Below are 21,858 nucleotides of genomic sequence, written 5' to 3'. Positions count from 1 at the left end.
GGAAACGCTGGGAAAAGACCAAAGGTCCATAAAGCCCAGCACTCTGTCTCCGACAGCGGCCAATCTAGGCCCCAAGAACCTGGCAAAAACCCAAAATTTAAGAATGATCAATGGACTTTTCCTTCAGGAATCTGTCCAGACCCCCTTTAAACTCAGCAAGGCCAGTTGCCATCACTACCTTCTCCGACAATGAGTTCCAGAGTCTAACTATGCGCTGAGTAAAGAAAAACTTTCTCTCATTTGTTTTAAACCTACCACATTCTAATTTCATCTTGTGTCCCCTGGTTCTATTATTGTTAGAAAGCGTAAACAAACGCTTCACATCTGTCCGCTCTACCCCACTCATTATTTTGTACACCTCTATCATATCACCCCTCAGCCGCCTTTTCTCCAGGCTAAAGAGTCCTAGCCTTCTTAACCTCTCCTCATAAGGTAGTCGTCCCATCCCTTTTATCATTTTGGTCACCCTTCTCTGCACCTTCTCCAATTCCTTTATATCTTTTTTGAGATGAGGCGACCAGAACTGAACAGAATACTCCAGGTGCGGTCGCACCATGGAGCGATATAACGGCATTATAACATCCTCATGCTTGTTTTCCATCCCTTTTCTAATAATACTCAACATTCTGTTCACCTTCTTAGCCACCGCAACACATTAGATGTTAATGAATCTAAAGTGGATAATCCTGCTGCACATGTAACTGGCATATAAACTCTCATTCTTGCACCAGATCCTTTTCTAAAATACTAGCAGAATTTTAAGATGTCTCAATTCTGGATGTCTCAATTCTGATTTGTATATCCATGCTGGGGGCGTGACATGGGTGATGAAGTGATATCAATGTTCAGAAGTGATCCACGTGTAGCACATCAATGTGCCTGGCATTCTTCTTTAGAAAATGGGATAAAAAATCAGTAAAGGTATTAGAATTCTCTATATATTTTGTACCACACTTAGCAAGATAATTTACAGCAATTTTTGTTCTCAAACTGAAGAACCAAATCTCTTAAACAGAAAAATTGTTTCTTACAATTAATGTGTGGAGGGTTCATCTAGAAAATGAACTTTATGTTCCCCAAAACAACTCTTTATTAGGCCTTTTTACTAAGCTGCAACAATAAATAACACATATTAAATGCCAAAACTGGCATTCTACACACATTAAAAATGTATTATCATGTGATATCAATAAGGTGCTTTTTTGTATTTCTGATCTTGCTAGAAAAATTAAGCTCAAATATGAAGCAAAAAATGAAGGATCTACACTGCTTGCCAGTGCATTCAAAGAGGCTCATTAATACACACATTGACTAATGCTAATTGTGATAAATGTCACAGTTCATGTCAAAACCTGGAAACGAATGACATCTCAAGAAGTGTTAACTAGTCCCAAGAGCAAAGGCATATTGACACACTTAACAGTATCCTGCTTCCAACAGTGACCAATGCAGGTCACAAGACCCTGGCAGAAACCCAGTAAGTAGCAACATTCCATGTAGAAAACCAAAAAGTAGCAGCATTCCATTCAGAATCCCAAATGGTAGCAACGTTCCATGTAGAACCCCAAAGAGTAGCAACATTCCATTCAGAATCTCAAATAGTAGCAACATTCAATGTAGAAACCCAAATAGCAGCAACATTTCGTGCTACCAATCCCAAGGCAAGCAATGGCTTCCCCCATGTCCATCTCAATAACAGACTATGGACATTTCCTTCAGGAACTACCTCCGGCAATGAGTTCCAGAGCTGATGTCATTGGATCTGCCCTGTCTCCCTTGCTAATGTGCAAGGGGCATTGAACACAAAGGTAATTCTATGAGCTGATGTCAAAAGTTAAGCATCAGTAATGCTCCCAGTTTATAGCATAGTAGCACTTACAGGCATGACTGATGTCAATAATTGGGAGTTATGCGCTTAAGCACTAGGCACTGTTCTATAAACAGTGCACCTAAATTGCTTTGCGCGTGACTCTCAGGAAGTAGGATGCCTGGGTGGAATACGGGCATATCGACAAATTACACATGCAACTTACAGAATATTGTCAGTTCTGCGTGTTTCATGGCGCACTTAAGTGCAGCTACTTATGTCAGCAATGACCCGTCATAAATCGACATACCTACTTTTTGGAACATTACCCCCCCCCCCCCCCCCCCACCTCCAATATTCAAAACTATTTAACCATCCAGGAATGGCACCTGGCCAATTAAATGGTACTTAGCTGGCTATTTGGCAATGTTCAACTAAACGAATATGTTTGGTGGTGTGGAGATAAGAACAAATTGTAAATACGAAAGCTTCCACTCAATATAAAACTACAATAGTAATGGGGGAAAAGCCTCAAAGAGCTCCCAGATCAAATATCCATCTATCGGAGCTGGAACAGACCAACTAGTCTTCTCTTCATCATAGGCAAAAACCCCTTATGAGCAGCCCCAAAACTTTTTTATGGACCGCAGTTATCTAATACATTTTCTATTTTTTTGAAATTATGAATTTTTATGAAAAAAAAAGCATGTTGATTTCTAGAACATACTTAATATATAATGCAATACACTTAGCTTTATTACTTGGTATTCAATATTACTGCTGCTTCATGCTGCACTGTTCCCTGTTTGGTTACCCTGAGCCTTTGGCAATATTCAGCAGGAAATAGCCAGCTGTCTCCCGCTGAATAAGTTATATCGCACGATATAACTGGTTATCTGCTGATTATTAGCATGGGTTTGGCGGTCATCTTTGGTCCCCTGTATAGCTGGAACATCTTTAGCCAGTTTGAATTTAACCAGCCAATGCTGAATATCGGCTCAGCGGGTTAAGTTCAAAGCGGAAATGGCACGGCATAGAATATCTGGCATTACTGTTGACTGTGGGAGTTAGCCGAGCTATCTACCACGGTCTGAATATCAGCCCCATTAGTATTTTACAATGGTTAAGGCATGTTCTTAAGCCGTGATAGAATTGGCGCACAGTGCGCCTCTTTGTGGTACCTAAAATGTGTTGGATTATTTGTAGTAAATAATTAGCAGATTTTAGTACACACAGCTTCAGCTTTAGAAATGTTAATTTCTTTCTTCATCTCTCTCTCATTCACCCCTGAATAATTCACTGCTGAGTCACTTTAAAGTTGAAGTAACAAAACATCTGTTTACTCACAGTTTGTAGTTAGATTATAATCAGACAGACTTATATATACATATTATTATACATTTGTATTATCAGCTCCTTCCATGTGCTTAGATGGTAATGGATGCTCACACCACCATAGATCCTCTCAGGTTAGGAGAGATCATGAGCTCCATGTGCTCCATGTGCTGCATCTGCTGTATCTGCTGTGTCTAACCCCCACAGGAAGTTGCATAGCTGTGTGACCTCTCTAAGTAATTCACATCAGAGGTCACAGAGTAATCACAGAGAAATAATAGGTGACAGGCAATGCATGTAAAATACAATTACATTCCAACAAACCCCTTCTCATGCATAACTGTCATGCAATTATTTATTCATACAAAGTCCAAGCTTTATACGCAGATTCACAAAACGTTCTCTGGGTAACGGTTTGGTCATGATGTCAGCTGTCATCTCACTGGTGTGACAATAGTGTAGACTGATGACCCCTTCTTTCGCCAACTCTCGCACGTTGTGGTATTTCGTTGCGATGTGCTTGGTGCGTGACTGAACCTTGTCATTCTGTGACAGTCGGATGCAGCTCTGATTATCTTCCATTATCTGGATTGGTCTCTTTTCAGCTATTCCGAAATCCAGCAAAAGTTTTTCAATCCACATCAGTTCTCTGCACGCTTCCGATACAGCCACATATTCAGCTTCTGTAGAAGACAGACTCACAATACTTTGTTTATGACTGGCCCATGAAATTTGTACATTTCCATACATAAACACATATCCACTTGTGGATTTATAATCAGAATGATCCCCTGCCCAATCTGAATCACAGTAACATATTAGTTTTGGATTACTATTGGCTGAAATCTTTAATTTTACAATCAATGGTACCCTTTAAATACCTTACCATCCTTTTAACTGCAGTCCAATCTGATTTGGTAGGTGAGCTGACCCTTCTGCTCAAAATTCCTACTGCATTTGCTATATCAGCCCTGTATGTGGTAGTTAGATATAAAAGCTTACCTATGGCTGATCTATATTGGATGTTATCTGGTAAAGGTTCTCTTACTGTTTCATCCTTCAGAAAATCAGTGATCATGGGAGTGCTTACAACTTGGGCATCTTGCATACCTAAACTTTCAATAAGCTCATTTATTTTCTGCTTCTGGCTTAGAAGATAAGAACCATCATTTTGTTTCTCAATTTCTATACCAAGATAGTATGACACATTACCAAGTTCTTTTATCTCAACATTCTGATGTAAACACTTTACAATGTCCTTGTACTCTTGCTCACTTTTGCTTGCAATGAGCAGATCATCAACAAAAGCTAAAATGTATGCATATTGTCCATTTGTGCACCTAGTGTACAAGCATTTATCTGCTTCACCTTGCTTAAATCCTAAATTTGTCAATATTTCATGCAATTTTTCATTCCAACATTTTGCACTTTGCTTTAATCCACAAAGACCTTTGTTTAATTTACACACTAGCTGTCTTTGTTTTGTATTTATGAAACCTGTTGGTTGTTCCATGTACAAGTCTTCAGTTATATCTCCGTGAAGAAACGCTGTTTTCACATCAATGTGTTTGACTTGCATGCCTTTTGAGACTGCAATGCTCAGAAGTGTTCTAATTGTCGTGTGTTTCACTACAGGTGCAAACACTTCATCAAAATCTTCTCCATATTTTTGAAGATATCCCTTTGCCACTAATCTGGCTTTATACCTTTCCACTTTTCCTTGTGCATTCCTTTTTAACTTGAATACCCATTTGCATCCTATAGCTTTCTTGCCAGGAGGTAATTTTGTAAGAATCCAAGTATTATTTTTATCCAATGCATCAATTTCTTCTTGTGCAGCTTTATGCCATTCAGCAGCTTCTTCTGCTGGCATTTTCTCAATCTCATCCCATGTTAAGGGCTCTTGAGCTTCTGCTGACTTTGTTAGGTAAGACAGTCTTGGGGGTGGAACACCTTTGTTTTCCCTGGATGAGCGTCTGACGACAGGTTGGTCTGACCTTTCCGCATCCTCAAAATCTGAGAGTCCTTCTCCAATTGATTCCCCTTCTCCAACTGTACTGTCTTCTTCAATGATCCTTTCTGTGTCTGCTTCCTCTGCCTGTTCCTCGTTAGATACAGATGAGTTGCTTTCAGACATCTGCCTTGGTATGGCATTTATATACACTGGCATGTCTATTATGGTTCTAGTTTCATATTCTGGATGATAAGGCTCATCTGGGATAATCCAGCCTTTATCAACCCTCTTGTTTTCATCAAAATATGTAACATGTCTTATGCCAACAATGCCAGTTTTCAGATTCAAAATTCTATATCCTTTGTGTCCTGGAGCATAGCCAACTAAAATGCCCCTTTCTGTTGTGGAATCCAGCTTATGCCTTCTTTGCTTTGGTACATGAGCATATGCTGTACTTCCAAATGTTCTTATGTGTGACAGGTTTGGCTTCCTACCATGCCATGTCTCATGTGGTGTGCGCTCAGCGCCTTTAGTTGGCATTCTATTTTGTAGGTACACTGCTGTGAGAATGGCTTCCCCCCATAGTCTTTTAGGGAGATTGCTATCTGACAGCATACATCTGGTCATTTCCACAAGTGACCTAAATTTTCTCTCTGCAACAGAATTTTGCTCTGGTGTGTAAGCTACTGTTGTGATATGTTGAATGCCTTCTTGTTCTAGAAATGTGCGCATGCTTTGTGAAATGAACTCACCACCATTGTCGGTCTGAAGAACCTTTGGTTTTCTTTCAAATTTATTGCTCACCATGGCTACGTATTTCTTCAGCATGTCTGTGACTTGACTTTTTTCTTTCAGCAAATAGGCCACACAATATCTAGAGAAATCATCCAAGAATATTAGCACAAATCTGTTATTTCCCAATGATGGGATATTAAACGGTCCACATAAGTCACTGTGTATTAAGTCCAGCACTTTATTACTCCTATTTCCTGTGTATGCAGGAAATGAGGGTCTCACACCTTTTTGAGTAACACAGTCTATGCATTTCTCCATTTTACCAGCATCTTCACTTATCTGAATGCCGGTGGCCAGTTGCTTACTGTAAAGATCCTGGATCACCTTAGAATCACGATGTCCCAGGCGGCGGTGCCAGATTTCCAGACTACATTTACCATCATTCTTCCTTACTTGCGCCATATGTGAGGCTTCACCTGAAATGTTCAGCTTATAAACATCATTATGCATAAAAGCTTCAGCATACACTTCATCATTTTAGAGATTGTGCACTTACTGTTTTCAAAATGAATCGCAAATCCCTTCTTATCTAATGTAGATACACTAAGCATATTGCAAACTGCTTGGGGAATATACAAGACATCACTTACAGGAATTTCTTTAACTTCATTAGACACTTTGCATTTTAAGAATCCAATACCTTTTGCTTGGATCTTAGCAGTCCCTGCGTTTGCAGTTTTAAGAATACCTTCCTCTGGACACATTTCCTGAAAGAAATTCTTACAATTGGTTAAATGGCATGTGCTCCCTGAATCCAAAATCCAAGTACTTTCATTTGAATTATTATTTACCATAGTCAAAGATTTTTCTGCCATTAGAAAGCCCTTGTGTTTATCTTTGTCCTTCATACATTTCCTGGTTTGAAAATTCTTTAGTTCCATTGGCTTAGGTGAGCTAGAGGGAGTGTTTTGTGTTTCCTTACACCATTTAGATACATGTCCCTCCTTTCCACATGAGTAGCAAATCAGCTTGCCCTTGGGTGGAGTTTTCCCATAGCTCCGCCTTCCTCTGTTCTTTGCCAAGAAATTTGTTTCATTTCTCTCTGACTGACTTTGAGAACACATCTCCTCAGAATCATTTATTATGCATTCCTGCCTTAGTTTTGATGTTGTCTGTTCAAAAGATTGCCCTTCAATGGCCTCATTTACAGACCTAAAAACATCAAACTTCTTTGATAGTGAGGTAAAAAGAAATGCTCTTTTCAATGCATCACACATGGGAATTCCAGAAAGTTCTAGCTTTTGAAATGAAGACATAAGATACATAATGTGATCATTACATTTACTTTTATCCCTTAATTTGGTTTCATTCAACTCTGCTAACCAAATTGGTTGCTGCTTTGCATAAGTAGTTGCATACATAGTTCTCAGTTTATATAAAATGTCCTTTGGTGTATCTTTTCCCTCCACTAATATGGCTTGTTTCTCTGAGAGAGCTTCCAAAAGCATGCACTTCACATAATAGTTTGCATTGTCCCATTCAGCCATATTTTCAGCTGTTCTGTCTTGATCTAAGCATATATTTAATCTTTTTGCTCGAAGGAGACATATGAATCTTAGTTCCCACTGCCGATAATTAAACTCAGTTAATTTAGGCACCTTGAGAGAATAGAAAAATGGTGAATTTCTTCCCTCAGCCATTTTCTTAGCCTTCTGTCTGCTGTGTGGGGGGAGAGAGAGACAGACTGAATCTTTCCTTTAAAACTTAAGAGAAAAAAAATGTGGCCTTTTTTTCTGCCTGGTAATATTTCTCTTCTTTTTCAATTCCTGAGCCCTGGGCCCATAACCCTTTTGTTGGATTATTTGTAGTAAATAATTAGCAGATTTTAGTACACACAGCTTCAGCTTTAGAAATGTTAATTTCTTTCTTCATCTCTCTCTCATTCACCCCTGAATAATTCACTGCTGAGTCACTTTAAAGTTGAAGTAACAAAACATCTGTTTACTCACAGTTTGTAGTTAGATTATAATCAGACAGACTTATATATACATATTATTATACATTTGTATTATCAGCTCCTTCCATGTGCTTAGATGGTAATGGATGCTCACACCACCATAGATCCTCTCAGGTTAGGAGAGATCATGAGCTCCATGTGCTCCATGTGCTGCATCTGCTGTATCTGCTGTGTCTAACCCCCACAGGAAGTTGCATAGCTGTGTGACCTCTCTAAGTAATTCACATCAGAGGTCACAGAGTAATCACAGAGAAATAATAGGTGACAGGCAATGCATGTAAAATACAATTACATTCCAACAAAATGAACTTTACTGAATCTGAGGAAAGAAATTTTCAATCTGCGTGGTATGCGCAGTAAGATCTTCAATATTCTGCTGTGATATTGCCATTTGGGCACGAATAGACTCCAGCTCCTGTCTCATATCCCTGGAAATAGGTATATGTCTTGATATTCCGGAGCTCTTTGAGAATGGGATCGTCAGGAAGACGCTCATTAATAGGTCTGCTGAATTTGTTGGGAGACGGTGGGTTGGATTTGAGACGCTTCAAGTTAAAGGAAACATTGACATTCCCTTTGGTTTTGTTTTTCTTTATAATGTTAAGAAGCAGAGGTGAAGGGATAAGTAGAAAAATTCCAATCAAAAATTTGATGAGGCAAGAAGCTAGTTGAGATTTATGGTTTTACAGCAGGAGTACGTTGCTCAGGCAGCCATCCGCTTCGGGCTCAAACCAGAAGTCCTCAGGATCTCTAGCTTTTTTATATTCCTTATGTCCAAAACATGTTTTGCCCTACAAATAGCTAAATATATTTAAGAAAATATGAAAAAAAAACTCTCTCCTATATAGCATAATTTATACAATATTCATGATGTTCAGTTTCAGAATATTTTTAATTGGTATGTACATTTGTTATGTTAAAGGAAAGAGTTATAACTATTCAGTAACTCGATGCCCTCTTGTTTTTGAGAGCACACATGGTGCAGAATTGGTATGCTGATGATGTTTTGGCTTTCTTTTCCCTTGTAACATTTTCTTTTCCCTTGTAACGGATCCTATTGGGTTCTTGCCAGGCTTGAATTCCTTGGCACGGTTTCTAAACTAGGGTGAGAGTGAATCAGAAAGGAAACTTTGCCAGACTACAATTGGAAGGGTCAAGAAGCGTTCTTTCATAAAGCATGCTCTCTGTAAATCCATACATATAGGCGCTAGAGTCATCACCCTCTCCAGAAAGGAGTATGTGATAGATAATGCATTATCTTCATTGAAAAGAATTCTTTAAAATGTGGGCTGAGTAAAGTCTGTTATTCCAATTAACTTTCCCTTCATATCAGCATAAAGTTATCAAAGATATTGTGCTTGAGATTTTAGCAGAGTGTTTTCTCCCCTTCTCATCAGTTTTATAGGAAATTGCCACACTGAGTTTCAATTATTCTTATAAGTCAGTCAGGGGTCCTTTTACTAAGCTGCAGAAAGAAATGGCCTTAGTGTGACCTTACGCCAGACTTTTCTGTGTGCTAAGGCCATTTTTACGGAGGCCGTCAAAAAAGGCTATTTTCTATTTTTTGAATATATGGCCATGTGCTAATGTTAACGATAACATGCAGCCATTTAAAACAATTTCCACAGAAGCGCTTACCACTTCCTTTTTAGGAGGTGCTAAGGGTTCCCACATTAACCCTGCGCTAACCGGTTAGCAGGCGGTAATGTAGATACACTAACTGATTAGCACAGACATGCCCACATTTGCATCTGCTTCAGAGTGTCAGGGGTGGTCCAAAACGTTGTGCCCATTTTTGAGCGTCATTTATAGAATTTCTAGCTACGTGACCAGGGGTGTGTTTCCCAGGATCCTGATTGAGGGGAAAGTAAGGACATAGAAAGTATGAGGATTATTACTGTTTAAATATATCTACTTTTTATTCTGATATTATTATTGTATTAAATATTTAATACTGCTTTGCTGGTTTCCAAACAGAAATCTAGCACATGTTTTAATGAATAGTTTAGATTATGATTATTGTAATTTGATACCCCAGGGCCTGAATGAAAAAACATCCTTGGGCTGATATTTTTCTACAGTCTGCCCCTTATAACTCATGGTAATCAACTAAACATGTGCTAACATGCATTAAATCAATTAGGGGCCCTTTTACTAAGATGTGTAGGCGCCAATGCGCATACAACGTGCAGCAAATTAGAACTACCACCCGTCTACCGCGTGCCCCTGGCGGTAATTCTAATTTCTACGCGCATCTAATATGCACGGCAGAAAATAATTTCTATTTTCTACTGCGTGGTGCTAACCGGACGCTAACTGGCAATGTATGCGTGCTGGCGATTACTGCCCGGTTAACGTGTGAGACCTTACCACCAAGTCAATGGGCGGTGGTAAGGTCTCAGGCCCAAAATGGACACGCGCTGGTTTTTATTTTGCATTAGCATCCCTGATCACCTGCTTCCTCTCTCCTGCTTTACTCCCCTTAATGCTAGCATCTGCTTTTCTGTTCCACCTTGACCCTCAGTGCAACAAATGCCGCTGTCACGATTTCACTGAGCATCATGTGGTTGTTAAAATCTCACAGAATGCAGTTCCTATGTGTTGATTACAGAATGACACGGGGAAAAAATTTGTCCCTGTCCCCGCCCCATCCCCGTTGGTTCTGTCTCCATCCCTGTCCCGTCCTCGCAGGCCCTGTCTCCATCCCCATCCTGTCCCCACAGGCCCTGTCTCCGTCCCCACCCCGTCCCCGCAGGCCCTGTCTCCATCCCCACCCGTCCCCACAGGTTCTGTCCCTGTCCCCACCCCATCCCCGTTGGTTCTGTCTCCATCCCTGACCCATCCTCGCAGGCCCTGTCTCCATCCCCATCCCATCCCCACAGGCCCTGTCTCCATCCCCACCCCGTCCCCGCAGGCTTTGTCTCTGTCCCCACCCCGTCCCCGCAGGCCCTGTCTCTGTCCCCACCCCGTCCCCACAGGCCCTGTCTCCATCCCCACCCCGTCCCCCCAGGTTCTGTCCCTGTCCCCACCCCGTCCCCGTTGGTTCTGTCTCCATCCCTGTCCCGTCCCCGCAGGCCCTGTCTCCATCCCCATCCCGTCCCCACAGGCCCTGTCTCCATCCCCACCCCATCCCCGCAGGCCCTGTCTCTGTCCCCACCCCGTCCCCACAGGCCCTGTCCCCACCCCCGTTGGTTCTGTCTCCATCCCCGTCCCATCCCCGCAGGCCTTGTCTCTGTCCCCACTACGTCACTACAGGTTCTGTCCCCGTCTCCGCCCCATCCCCATGGGCTATGTTCTCATCTGTAGAATCCTCGAACACTTATGGTTTTATATTTAAGTCTTTTTATTAAAGTATAAAAAGGAACAATATGCTGTGCAACTGTTGTGTATAAATTATAAATAGAAAACAATAATAACAATGAGCAGCTATAATAAACCCTCCTACTACCACCACCCTCTACCCTTCCAAGCCCAACAATAGCTGACTTCTACTACCCCAAGGAATCCTAATCCACCCCATTAAAATGTCCAAGGGTACAAAATACAACCTGTTTTGTATGCCCTAGAGGACAGAAATACGCCCTATGAAGCACTGTTATGATTTTTTAAATCTGTGGATGAATAAGAAGTCATTAACAATCTCAGGGTTCAGTCTAGCTCTCCTGTCTTCCACAGTCCCTGCTGCAATAGAAGATGTCTTCTTACAAGATGTGCTGGTAGCAGGATGTACAGGATCCAGCATGTTTGCTTGTTTTTAAAAAAAATACAAATATTGTCGTCTACATATTGCCGGTGGGGGGAAGAGGGGTTGGTGGTTGGGAGGCGAAGATAGTGCTGGGCAGACTTATACGGTCTGTGCCAGAGCCGGTGGTGGGAGGCGGGACTGGTGGTTGGGAGGCGGGGAATAGTGCTGGGCAGACTTATACGGTCTGTGCCAGAGCTGGTGGTGGGAGGCGGGGCTGGTGGTTGGGAGGCGGGGAATAGTGCTGGGCAGACTTATACGGTCTGTGCCAGAGCCGGTGGTGGGAGGCGGGGCTGGTGGTTGGGAGGCGGGGAATAGTGCTGGGCAGACTTATACAGTCTGTGCCCTGAAAAAGACAGGTACAAATCAAGGTAAGGTATACACATGAGTTCATTTTGTTGGGCAGACTGGATGGACCTTGCAGGTCTTTTTCTGCCGTCATCTACTATGTTACTATGTTACATCATGTGGTTGTTAATTGGCACTAATTTTCAGTTACACGCATAATTGCACAAAGTTGATTTTCTATCACCTTCTTAGCATGTAATTTCTTTAGCACACAACTAGAGGTGTGTGGACATGGGAGGGGCATGGGTGGGTCAGGTGTGTGCCTAGTACATATGCACTAAGTTTATAGAATGCTATCAGTCAGCTGCCTGACAGCAGTTAGGTGTGAGCATTTACATCAGCCATTGAGCCAGGGGCAACCGGGCAGTGCCGAGGGCCCAGAGACTCTTGAGGGGGGGGGGGGCAACTGGAACACTACAGCCCCCGCAACCCTCAGTGGGCCCTCCCTGGGCCTAACTTGAAGGGCCCTGGTAGTCTAATGGCTTCTTTAGAGGTTAGAAAGAATCCCACTCTTTTCTGCCTGTTGCTGCTGTTCTTCCTGGCACTGCCATGTCTTTAAAATGGCTGCCAAAGATCCACAAGACTACCAAAGGAAGTCTCGGCAGCCATTAAGAAGAAATGAAGGCGCAGGATAGAGTAGTGGTAGTGGCCAGGAAAGAGTGAGGTTTTTTCTTGCCTTCGAAGATGCCACTTAACCACCAGGATCCTTCAAGGTAGGCCCGAGGCTTAGGGGGGGGGAGGCTATAGTAAGCCTGAAGGTGCTGGAAACAAAAGGTGGGGGCTGTAGTGGGCAGGAGGGGTGCTGGAAACAGAGGCAGAGGAAGTGGGGAGGTGGGGGCGTCTCAGTGGTGGGGGCGGGTAGCAGGGGGCCTGGCAGTGGCAAGGACAATGGCTTGGGCTAGGGGGCCCAATGACCTTTACTGCCCGGGGGACCAGATCACTGTCAGTCTGCCCCTACATTCAGCTAGCGTAAGCGCTCGGGCCTAGTAAGGTACATAACTGCAGACTTACATTAGTAATCTATAATGGCATTGTAGAATTTGCACTTTGCAGACACACTTTAAGCAACTAACTGTAGACAACATTTTGAGAATTACCCCGTGTGTCCCAATATGATCAACCATTTTAATTGTTTGAGATGACAAAATAATAACGTGATTTTCCATCATACAAATTAGACCAAAACCTCAGAAAATAATGTTTCTATTTAATCACTAGAAATCCAAATGGAGCCCCTCCTCATGAAAACAAATGGCCAGTCTTCACCAGTAACGCGCAGCAATATATAACATTAAACACAGAAGTGCCAATGAAAGAGTCGAGACTGCGAGCCCAGCAGTGCAGATTCTGGAACATATTTTTCCCCAAGATCCTGCAAACAACCGGTAAGCTATAATGCTATGAAGTATTTACATTTTAAAGCAAACCAATGAAATGAACATAACAAAATGAAAAAAAAAATATCTGTGGGAACGGGTAGGTATGATTGTAACGGTGACGGTCAAGATGCAAGCAAGCACGCTGAAGGTATTTAAAATAGACTCAATTTCTACAGGTGAATGGATAGAAAGGGCTAGAAGAGATAATTATGAAAATCAAACCCTGATATGTTAGTGGGCACCAACATTTCGGAGCCTAAAATGCACATAAATAACCGGCCTACTGGCACATAAGCTTGTACATGTACCTGTAAATGCCAATTTACTAGCTATGCTCTATTCTATTTAATGTGATGCTGTTTTGAAGGTGGTCGTACACATTGGTGGAGCCTGAATGGAGCATGGACAGAGTGCACACTTACATAAATAAATGATAGAATAGTATCATGTAATTTATACCCATTTTGTTTATCAATCTAGGCACACGCATTTACAGTAGTTTTATGGCTGTAGTAAGTGGTCACGCCTAAATTATGCTCAAGTGTTTGCCCTACTAAGCTAGTATTCTACAAAGCAGATGTTTATTTTCCTTTGTAGAGAGGTGTGGTAGCCGTGTTAGTCCACTTTTAAAGGTAATCAATAGAAATAAAACATGAAAAAGAAAATAAAATGATATCTTTTTTATTGGACATAATACACTTCTTGATTAGCTTTCGAAGGTTGCCCTTCTTCGTCAGATCAGAAATAAGCAAATGTTGGTAGGTGACAGTTTATATAAGTGAAACATCAAAGCATTTCAGTGACAGTCTAACAGGATGAGGGTGGATAGGTGAGAGACAGGAAGAGTCGGGTGGATGAGGGACAAGGAGATATGCATGGAGACAGGAGGGTGGCAAAGCAGTACAATTTTATGGTTTATAATGGGCTAGAAAACCCAGATCTTTGTTAAGTCCTCTCCGATTACCGCCTGGGATGTGTGGCAAAATACAAATTGACGCATGTCCATTTTGGGCCTGAGACCTTACTGCCACCCATTAAGTTAGCGGTAAGGTCTCACGCGTTAACTGGGTGGTTATTGTCAGCACGTGTACACTGTCTATTACCGCCCGATTTGCACCACGTGGTAGAAAATAAAAAATATTTTCTTCCACACATATCGGACGTGCATAAAAAATGGAATTACCGCCCGAGCCTTGCGGCAGTTCCAAATTGATGCGCATTGGAAGCATGTAGGTGGCTATGCACCTTAGTAAAGGGGCCCCTAAAACTCCTGCTTAGCCACTGGGGCATCTCCTTCTGACTAATAAAAGTTCACTTTAAACTTCAAAGTTTATTTATTCCAGACCCAGATCGCAAATCACATCATGACAATAACTTTCTGCTAATTTACAAAACCACTTCAGTAAAGTACAAATGCAGATCTAAAAGTTCATTGGGATATTCAACTGCTGTACCCAAGGAATCTTCAATATGATATCACATGCAGTCCAGCAATGTTCCTACTGTGTTCCAACTCAGTTTTACTACTGTAATCGGATATTTGATTTGGGAGCTTATTCAAGAAGAGGTCATTGCAAAATGAAATTGTCTCACACAAAATACCTACGATTCTCAATTTTTATGGAGATGGACTATTTTTTGCAAATGGGTGAGAAACCTCAAGCGATTAAGAAAGTCAAAACAAACCATAGAGCAGCTTTTCAGGATAAAGACCTAACTGGCATAACCTACTAACAACATTGTGCTACTTGAACCTGTGAAGAAATCTGATCCAGTAAATGGTGAACCTCAAATACTTGAGAGAATAAAAATATCCCTGGAGTAAGAAATCTTACACGGTTAACATAAGGTCTGGTGGAAAACATTACAGGTACGATGTGTGACCTTCATTCAGCTATAAACTGACCATTATTTCATGTAGGTGATGTTTAGTTAGTTACAGACAACTCACTGTGCTATACTAACAATGTAATCCGCAGTCTCAAAAGAGTGTCAGAAATCTCAACCTGATCAGGCACTATAGAGATGCTATTCCATGTGATCTAACCCTCACAGATCCTTTCCCTCCCTCAATCCAAAAACTAAATACAATTGGAGCAATTCTATAACTTGGCACCTGCATATTATATATATATATATATATATATATATATATATATATGTAAATGGATTTGGTTGTATGACAGAAAGGTGGCATATCAAATCCATGACCCTTGATCCTGACCTTCTGACTTCAAGTTAGGGGCCTTGATGCTGTGCATGGAACACCAATTCTATAATAGTATCTTGGTGCCGAGATTCCGGTACAGAATACTAGAGCAAGTCGAGCTCAATATGCCTACATATAGATGCAACCACTTATACCAGATCAACGGCTGGTGTAAGTTGGATCACCTAAATGTACCATGCAGTGCACGTAACTTACAGTACTCTATTAATTATGCATGTAAGTTGGTGCCACACCCATGGCTCACCCATATTCTGCCTACCTGTACACCCCCTCACATTACACACCATAACTCTTTTGCACTACCTTATAGAATATTCCATAATGCCATTTGGGTTTGTAACTATAGTCTCCCAGTTATAGAATTGCTTTAAATCTCTTTGAGGGATTTTGTGGATGTTTTATGGCCACAGCATAAATTAATAAATTCACAAGGAATTTTAACAAAACATCAGCCGCGAAAGTCTAAGGAGTCTTTTTACTAAGGCAAGCCGAGAAATGGTCTGTGCTGGTGTAGGCGTGTGTTTTGGACGCGTGCAGGTAATTTTCCGGCGCGCCTGCAAAAAGGTCTTTTTTTGGTTTGAGCCGAAAATGGAGGTGCGGCAAAATAAAAATTGGCCTGCGTCCATTTTGGGCCTGAGACCTTACCGCCACCCATTGACTTGGTGGTAAGGTCTCACGCGCTAACCGGGCGGTAAGTGTCAATGCACGTACACTGCCGATTACCGCGTGGCAGAAAATAAAAAATATTTTGGGATGCGTGTAAAAAATGGAATTGCCACCCGGGCACGCGGTAGTTTCAAATTGACGCACAATGGATGCACATAAGTGCTTACGCGCCTTTGTAAGAGGGCCACTAAGAGAATACAAAGCATTGAATGCAACAGCATATTAATCATAACCATTAAAGCTGAGTTATTGGGAAATGGCTCCCACCTTTGATGCAGCAGATAGCTCACATGATCAACACTATGTTTTCGTATCTCAAAAAAGTGCAACATCCTGCTTTAAAGAGTAGGCCATAAAAGCAGCCTGCATTTAATGCTACCAATGCAATGGGATAGCCAGCTGTGTGAATATTGCACCTATGTCGTCTTATATTCTACTTCCATTGCTATGAAGAACTCATTCATTCGTGCATTACAGATCCAGTGGACATCTCTTGCACATAAATCAACATGCAGTGGACAACAGGCTCATTCATTATTAATGCTCATCATCTTGCCACTGTGCGTTCCAAAATGTTCTCTTTCAATGAGGGTCAGGAAGGCTATTTTCTCATTTTTGCATTGTGACTCAAAACGTGTCTTGCCATATGCCCCTGACATGGACAAACTTACTTTACTATCATTCAACAAAGGCTGCTTCCTTCATGTGTACATTATCCTGACCCAAAGGTGACTTGTGACCATCCTGGTGCTAAGGGGGAGGGAGGATGATGAGGGAAAGCCATTGAGAATGGAGGAGCAAGATGTCAACTGGAAGCAAAGTCATTGCTGCATGGAGCCAACCCTTTCTCCCATTAGGCATGGATAGTGCAAAGCAGTGTTCTGTGAAATACAGTGGCGTAGCCACAGGTGGGCTTGGGTGGGCCAGGGCCCACCCATTTATGGCTCAGTCCCACCCAACAGTAGCACATGTTTAGTGGTAACTGGTGGGAATCCCAAGCTCCACCACCTGAAGATTTCCCCCTGATGGTAACGAAAATGCTACTCTTCACAACCCCGGCACCTGCACATGCTCAGTTTTCAGTGCATTCCTGCTGCCAAGGTGGAAAGAAGCGTTTTCCCACCAGCTGAGATTTTTTGTTTGGGGGGGGGGGGGGGGTCGGGGAGAACACTTGGTGCCCACCCAATCCTTGCCTAGGCTCACCCAAAATCTGTTGTCTGGCTACGCCCCTGGTGAAATAAGCAGCATTTTGCAAAAAACAGTGGCCATTGTCAAGGTAAATTGGGGGACTGTGCTGGGAAAGTTTAGGACTGCAAAGCAGAATTCAAAACTGAAATAGCCAAATTAAAAGTGGAAGTCATTCATGAATGGAGATTATCTACTTGCAGTTTTCACAAACAGGATGGGAGTACCATAAGAACTCTTCAGATAGGTGTTGGCATCTGCTTTGCTTTTGTAATTTCCTGTCCACAGTTTTTGGTATTTTTTTTTACTTTTAGAGAACCCGAAATTTAACAGTTTTGTACACGGGGATTTTTGGAGCAGCAGCTTTTCTCCAGCTTATATATTTGATTGGGAGTTTTTCCCGCTGATCTTTTTTCTCCCATTGTTGAGAAAAAACAATGATAATACTGGATTCTCCTAATTCAGTTATGATAGTTGAATGAAAGTTAACCCTAAACTTTGAGTTTTATTTAAAAAAAAAATTGTAGTGTGCTTGATTTCAGTCCCTCGCAATGTATACAAACTTTATCTTGGCTGGTTTTGCTTTAGACATTGTTTGCTTCCTGGTTTTTGTTATGTGTTTATTTATTTATGACCCTTATATCCCACATTATCCCAGCAACCTGAGTTCAATGTGGCTAACAATACAGTGAAATCATTAACATTGGCATTCGCACACCGGTCGATCTTCATTCTCCATTCAACCCTGCAACCCCCATTAACAACACAACTACTGGTTAAATTGGCATTCACTTGACTGCAGCCTTTATTAACAAATACTCATTTAATTACTGGAATCGTTAATCAATACACTTCTTTTAATACAATGCTGGCACCCCCAGAGCAGTTTACCAACTCAGATCCATTTGCTGTCTAAACTGGCTCCTTTCATTTCCAAAATTACCCCCTTTGACCCATGTGACTCCCAGTGCCGTCAAGCCACATTCGACTCGTGGCGGTGCCGCACATGAGCTACTGTTATCCAACAAACACACATTAAATTAACTGCATCTGGTGCTGCTTTATCCCCACATATCAGGCAAAACCCCTCAAAAGACCAACCCCCACCCAAAACCCACAACAGAATACAGTGGAAACAGAACCATGCAAAACAAAGAAAAGAACCCAAAACCCACACAAAAGACAAACACCAACAGGACCACACAGCAGACCATAAGCAAAGGTGGGAAAGAACATTCAAAATTCCCTCACTACCTGAGCCACCCTCACCCACTTCTACCCATCCACTGATTTGCCTGCCCAGTTAGCCTAATGTTCACTGTTGCTGCCCTGACCACCAGCCTGCCCACTATCTTATTCAACCAATCAAATTACTCTCCCTGATACTAACCAAAACCCTCTAACTTTAACCCTCTCCTTACCTACTGGATTCTCTCCTTCTAAATCTTTCCCTTTCCTGACACTCACCCTACCTCCTACCTCCCGGCCCCCTTCCCAGACTCACTGCTCCTCTAGATGCCTGTCTGTCTGTCTCTGTAAATTTTATTAATACCCCCTCCCCTGAGGGGGGTGTCTCCATCATACAGAACACAAACTGAGCAAACTACTAGTCTACAATACGTGTAGTACATTGCAATAGAAAGTAAAAAAAAAAACAATACAGAACAATGAAAAGAAAGATTCAGTAACCAAACATTGACTAGGCAGGGAGATCAGTATCCACACCTAAAAATTTCCCAAAGAGGAACATTTTCAACATTTTACGGAATATCATGTAATTATACTGACCCCTAGCTGATATTGGCAAAGGTTTGGGCCCCCTATATCTGGGGAAATTGCCTTTCTTATACTCCCCATAATGACGACACTGAGTTGATTGCTTGGTGTTTTTCATTCAAGGAAAAACTGCATTCTGTTACAAAATGCGTAACCTGCTACAGTGGGGGAAATAAGTATTTGATCCCTTGCTGATTTTGTAAGTTTGCCCACTGACAAAGACATGAGCAGCCCATAATTGAAGGGTAGGTTATTGGTAACAGTGAGAGATAGCACATCACAAATTAAATCCGGAAATTCACATTGTGGAAAGTATATGAATTTATTTGCATTCTGCAGAGGGAAATAAGTATTTAATCCCTCTGGCAAACAAGACCTAATACTTGGTGGCAAAACCCTTGTTGGCAAGCACAGCGGTCAGACGTCTTCTGTAGTTGATGATGAGGTTTGCACACATGTCAGGAGGAATTTTGGTCCACTCCTCTTTGCAGATCATCTCTAAATCATTAAGAGTTCTGGGCTGTCGCTTGGCAACTCGCATCTTCAGCTCCCTCCATAAGTTTTCAATGGGATTAAGGTCTGGTGACTGGCTAGGCCACTCCATGACCCTAATGTGCTTCTTCCTGAGCCACTCCTTTGTTGCCTTGGCTGTATGTTTTGGGTCATTGTCGTGCTGGAAGACCCAGCCACGACCCATTTTTAAGGCCCTGGCGGAGGGAAGGAGGTTGTCACTCAGAATTGTACGGTACATGGCCCCATCCATTCTCCCATTGATGCGGTGAAGTAGTCCTGTGCCCTTAGCAGAGAAACACCCCCAAAACATAACATTTCCACCTCCATGCTTGACAGTGGGGACGGTGTTCTTTGGGTCATAGGCAGCATTTATCTTCCTCCAAACACGGCGAGTTGAGTTCATGCCAAAGAGCTCAATTTTGTCTCATCTGACCACAGCACCTTCTCCCAATCACTCTCAGCATCATCCAGGTGTTCACTGGCAAACTTCAGACGGGCCGTCACATGTGCCTTCCGGAGCAGGGGGATCTTGCGGGCACTGCAGGATTGCAATCCGTTATGTCGTAATGTGTTACCAATGGTTTTCGTGGTGACAGTGGTCCCAGCTGCCTTGAGATCATTGACAAGTTCCCCCCTTGTAGTTGTAGGCTGATTTCTAACCTTCCTCATGATCAAGGATACCCCACGAGGTGAGATTTTGCGTGGAGCCCCAGATCTTTGTCGATTGACAGTCATTTTGTACTTCTTCCATTTTCTTACTATGGCACCAACAGTTGTCTCCTTCTCGCCCAGCGTCTTACTGATGGTTTTGTAGCCCATTCCAGCCTTGTGCAGGTGTATGACCTTGTCCCTGACATCCTTAGACAGCTCCTTGCTCTTGGCCATTTTGTAGAGGTTAGAATCTGACTGATTCACTGAGTCTGTGGACAGGTGTCTTTCATACAGGTGACCATTGCCGACAGCTGTCTGTCATGCAGGTAACGAGTTGATTTGGAGCATCTACCTGGTCTGTAGGGGCCAGATCTCTTACTGGTTGGTGGGGGATCAAATACTTATTTCCCTCTGCAGAATGCAAATAAATTCATATACTTTCCATAATGTGATTTTCCGGATTTAATTTGTGATGTGCTATCTCTCACTGTTACCAATAACCTACCCTTCAATTATGGGCTGCTCATGTCTTTGTCAGTGGGCAAACTTACAAAATCAGCAAGGGATCAAATACTTATTTCCCCCACTGTATATAAATGGGATGATTAGGGAAAAAACAATAAGGTTAATCATCTCATGAAATCAGGTGTATTATTTCCACTAATATTGGACAATAAGTATGCTTCCAACCAAATAAATTGACTATACACCGTTTTGGGGTTGAAGAAGCCAACCCGACGATCAATGTGGAATAATGATTCAGATAAATAATAACTGGGGATAATCAGGTTAATACCACGTTTTCTTTGTTTACTGTTGTTTAATTGATCTCCTTGTCTTGTTTCACTCTCCCTATTTTGTGGTCTAAGGAAGAGTATAGAATTACCTGATTGAAATAATTCTTGTGTGTTATTTGTATTTCTGGCAAGTTATTTTAGTGCTTGTAAAATTAAGTTGTTATAAATAAAAAAAAACAATAAGGTTAAAGTTCAAAGTGATCGTTTTAACGGCTAGGAGAGGTTCCTGGCCAATTAAATCGCTTGTGCAGGACTATAGGGGATATTCAGCAGCCCCTAAGTAAATAGTGCCACAGAATATCCTCTCTAACCTCTTATGCTGAAATTGATTAGTTTGTGAGTGGTCTGGGGACAAAGTTAGGGCAGAGGAAAACAGCTGTCTTAACTTTATGCAGCTAGTTAACGTGGCTCATACTTAAAGAATGAAGAACATGCAAGACCAGACTTACAGACTAAACAAGCAGGTAGCGATAAGGGCTCTTGCGCTAACTCGGCGGTAACTGGGCAGTGCGTGATAATGCCCGATTGCCGTCGGGTTAGCCATTTCTGGGGGTTTTCTTTTTCCCCCCGGAAATGGTACGCGCTTGGGGGTGGGACTACTGCCGGCGGCCACATTGGGCCAGCGGTATCCCAAAAGATCGAGCGGTAAGACCACATACCGTAGAAGTGCCCCTTAAATAGATAAGTTTTCAACTATTTTCTGAAAGAGAAAAAATTATTAAA

The 21,858-nt window shown here is 42.0% G+C and overlaps 1 protein-coding gene across 2 annotated transcripts in view; it reads left to right on the top strand.

Moving 5' to 3' along the window:
- Nucleotides 1-21,858, top strand: part of BCHE (butyrylcholinesterase) — a 56,649-nt gene that overhangs the window by 14,707 nt on the left and 20,084 nt on the right. For both annotated transcript variants that reach the window (XM_030216632.1, XM_030216634.1), the window contains exon 3: nt 13,157-13,323. In XM_030216632.1, coding sequence (XP_030072492.1) covers nt 13,157-13,323 — 167 coding nt within the window. The remainder of the gene's footprint in view (nt 1-13,156; nt 13,324-21,858) is intronic.

Source organism: Microcaecilia unicolor, chromosome 10 (assembly GCF_901765095.1).
Source record: "Microcaecilia unicolor chromosome 10, aMicUni1.1, whole genome shotgun sequence".
NCBI classification, from domain to species: domain Eukaryota; kingdom Metazoa; phylum Chordata; class Amphibia; order Gymnophiona; family Siphonopidae; genus Microcaecilia; species Microcaecilia unicolor.
Note: the sequence above shows the minus strand (reverse complement) of the source record. Positions and strands in the feature narration are given on the sequence as shown.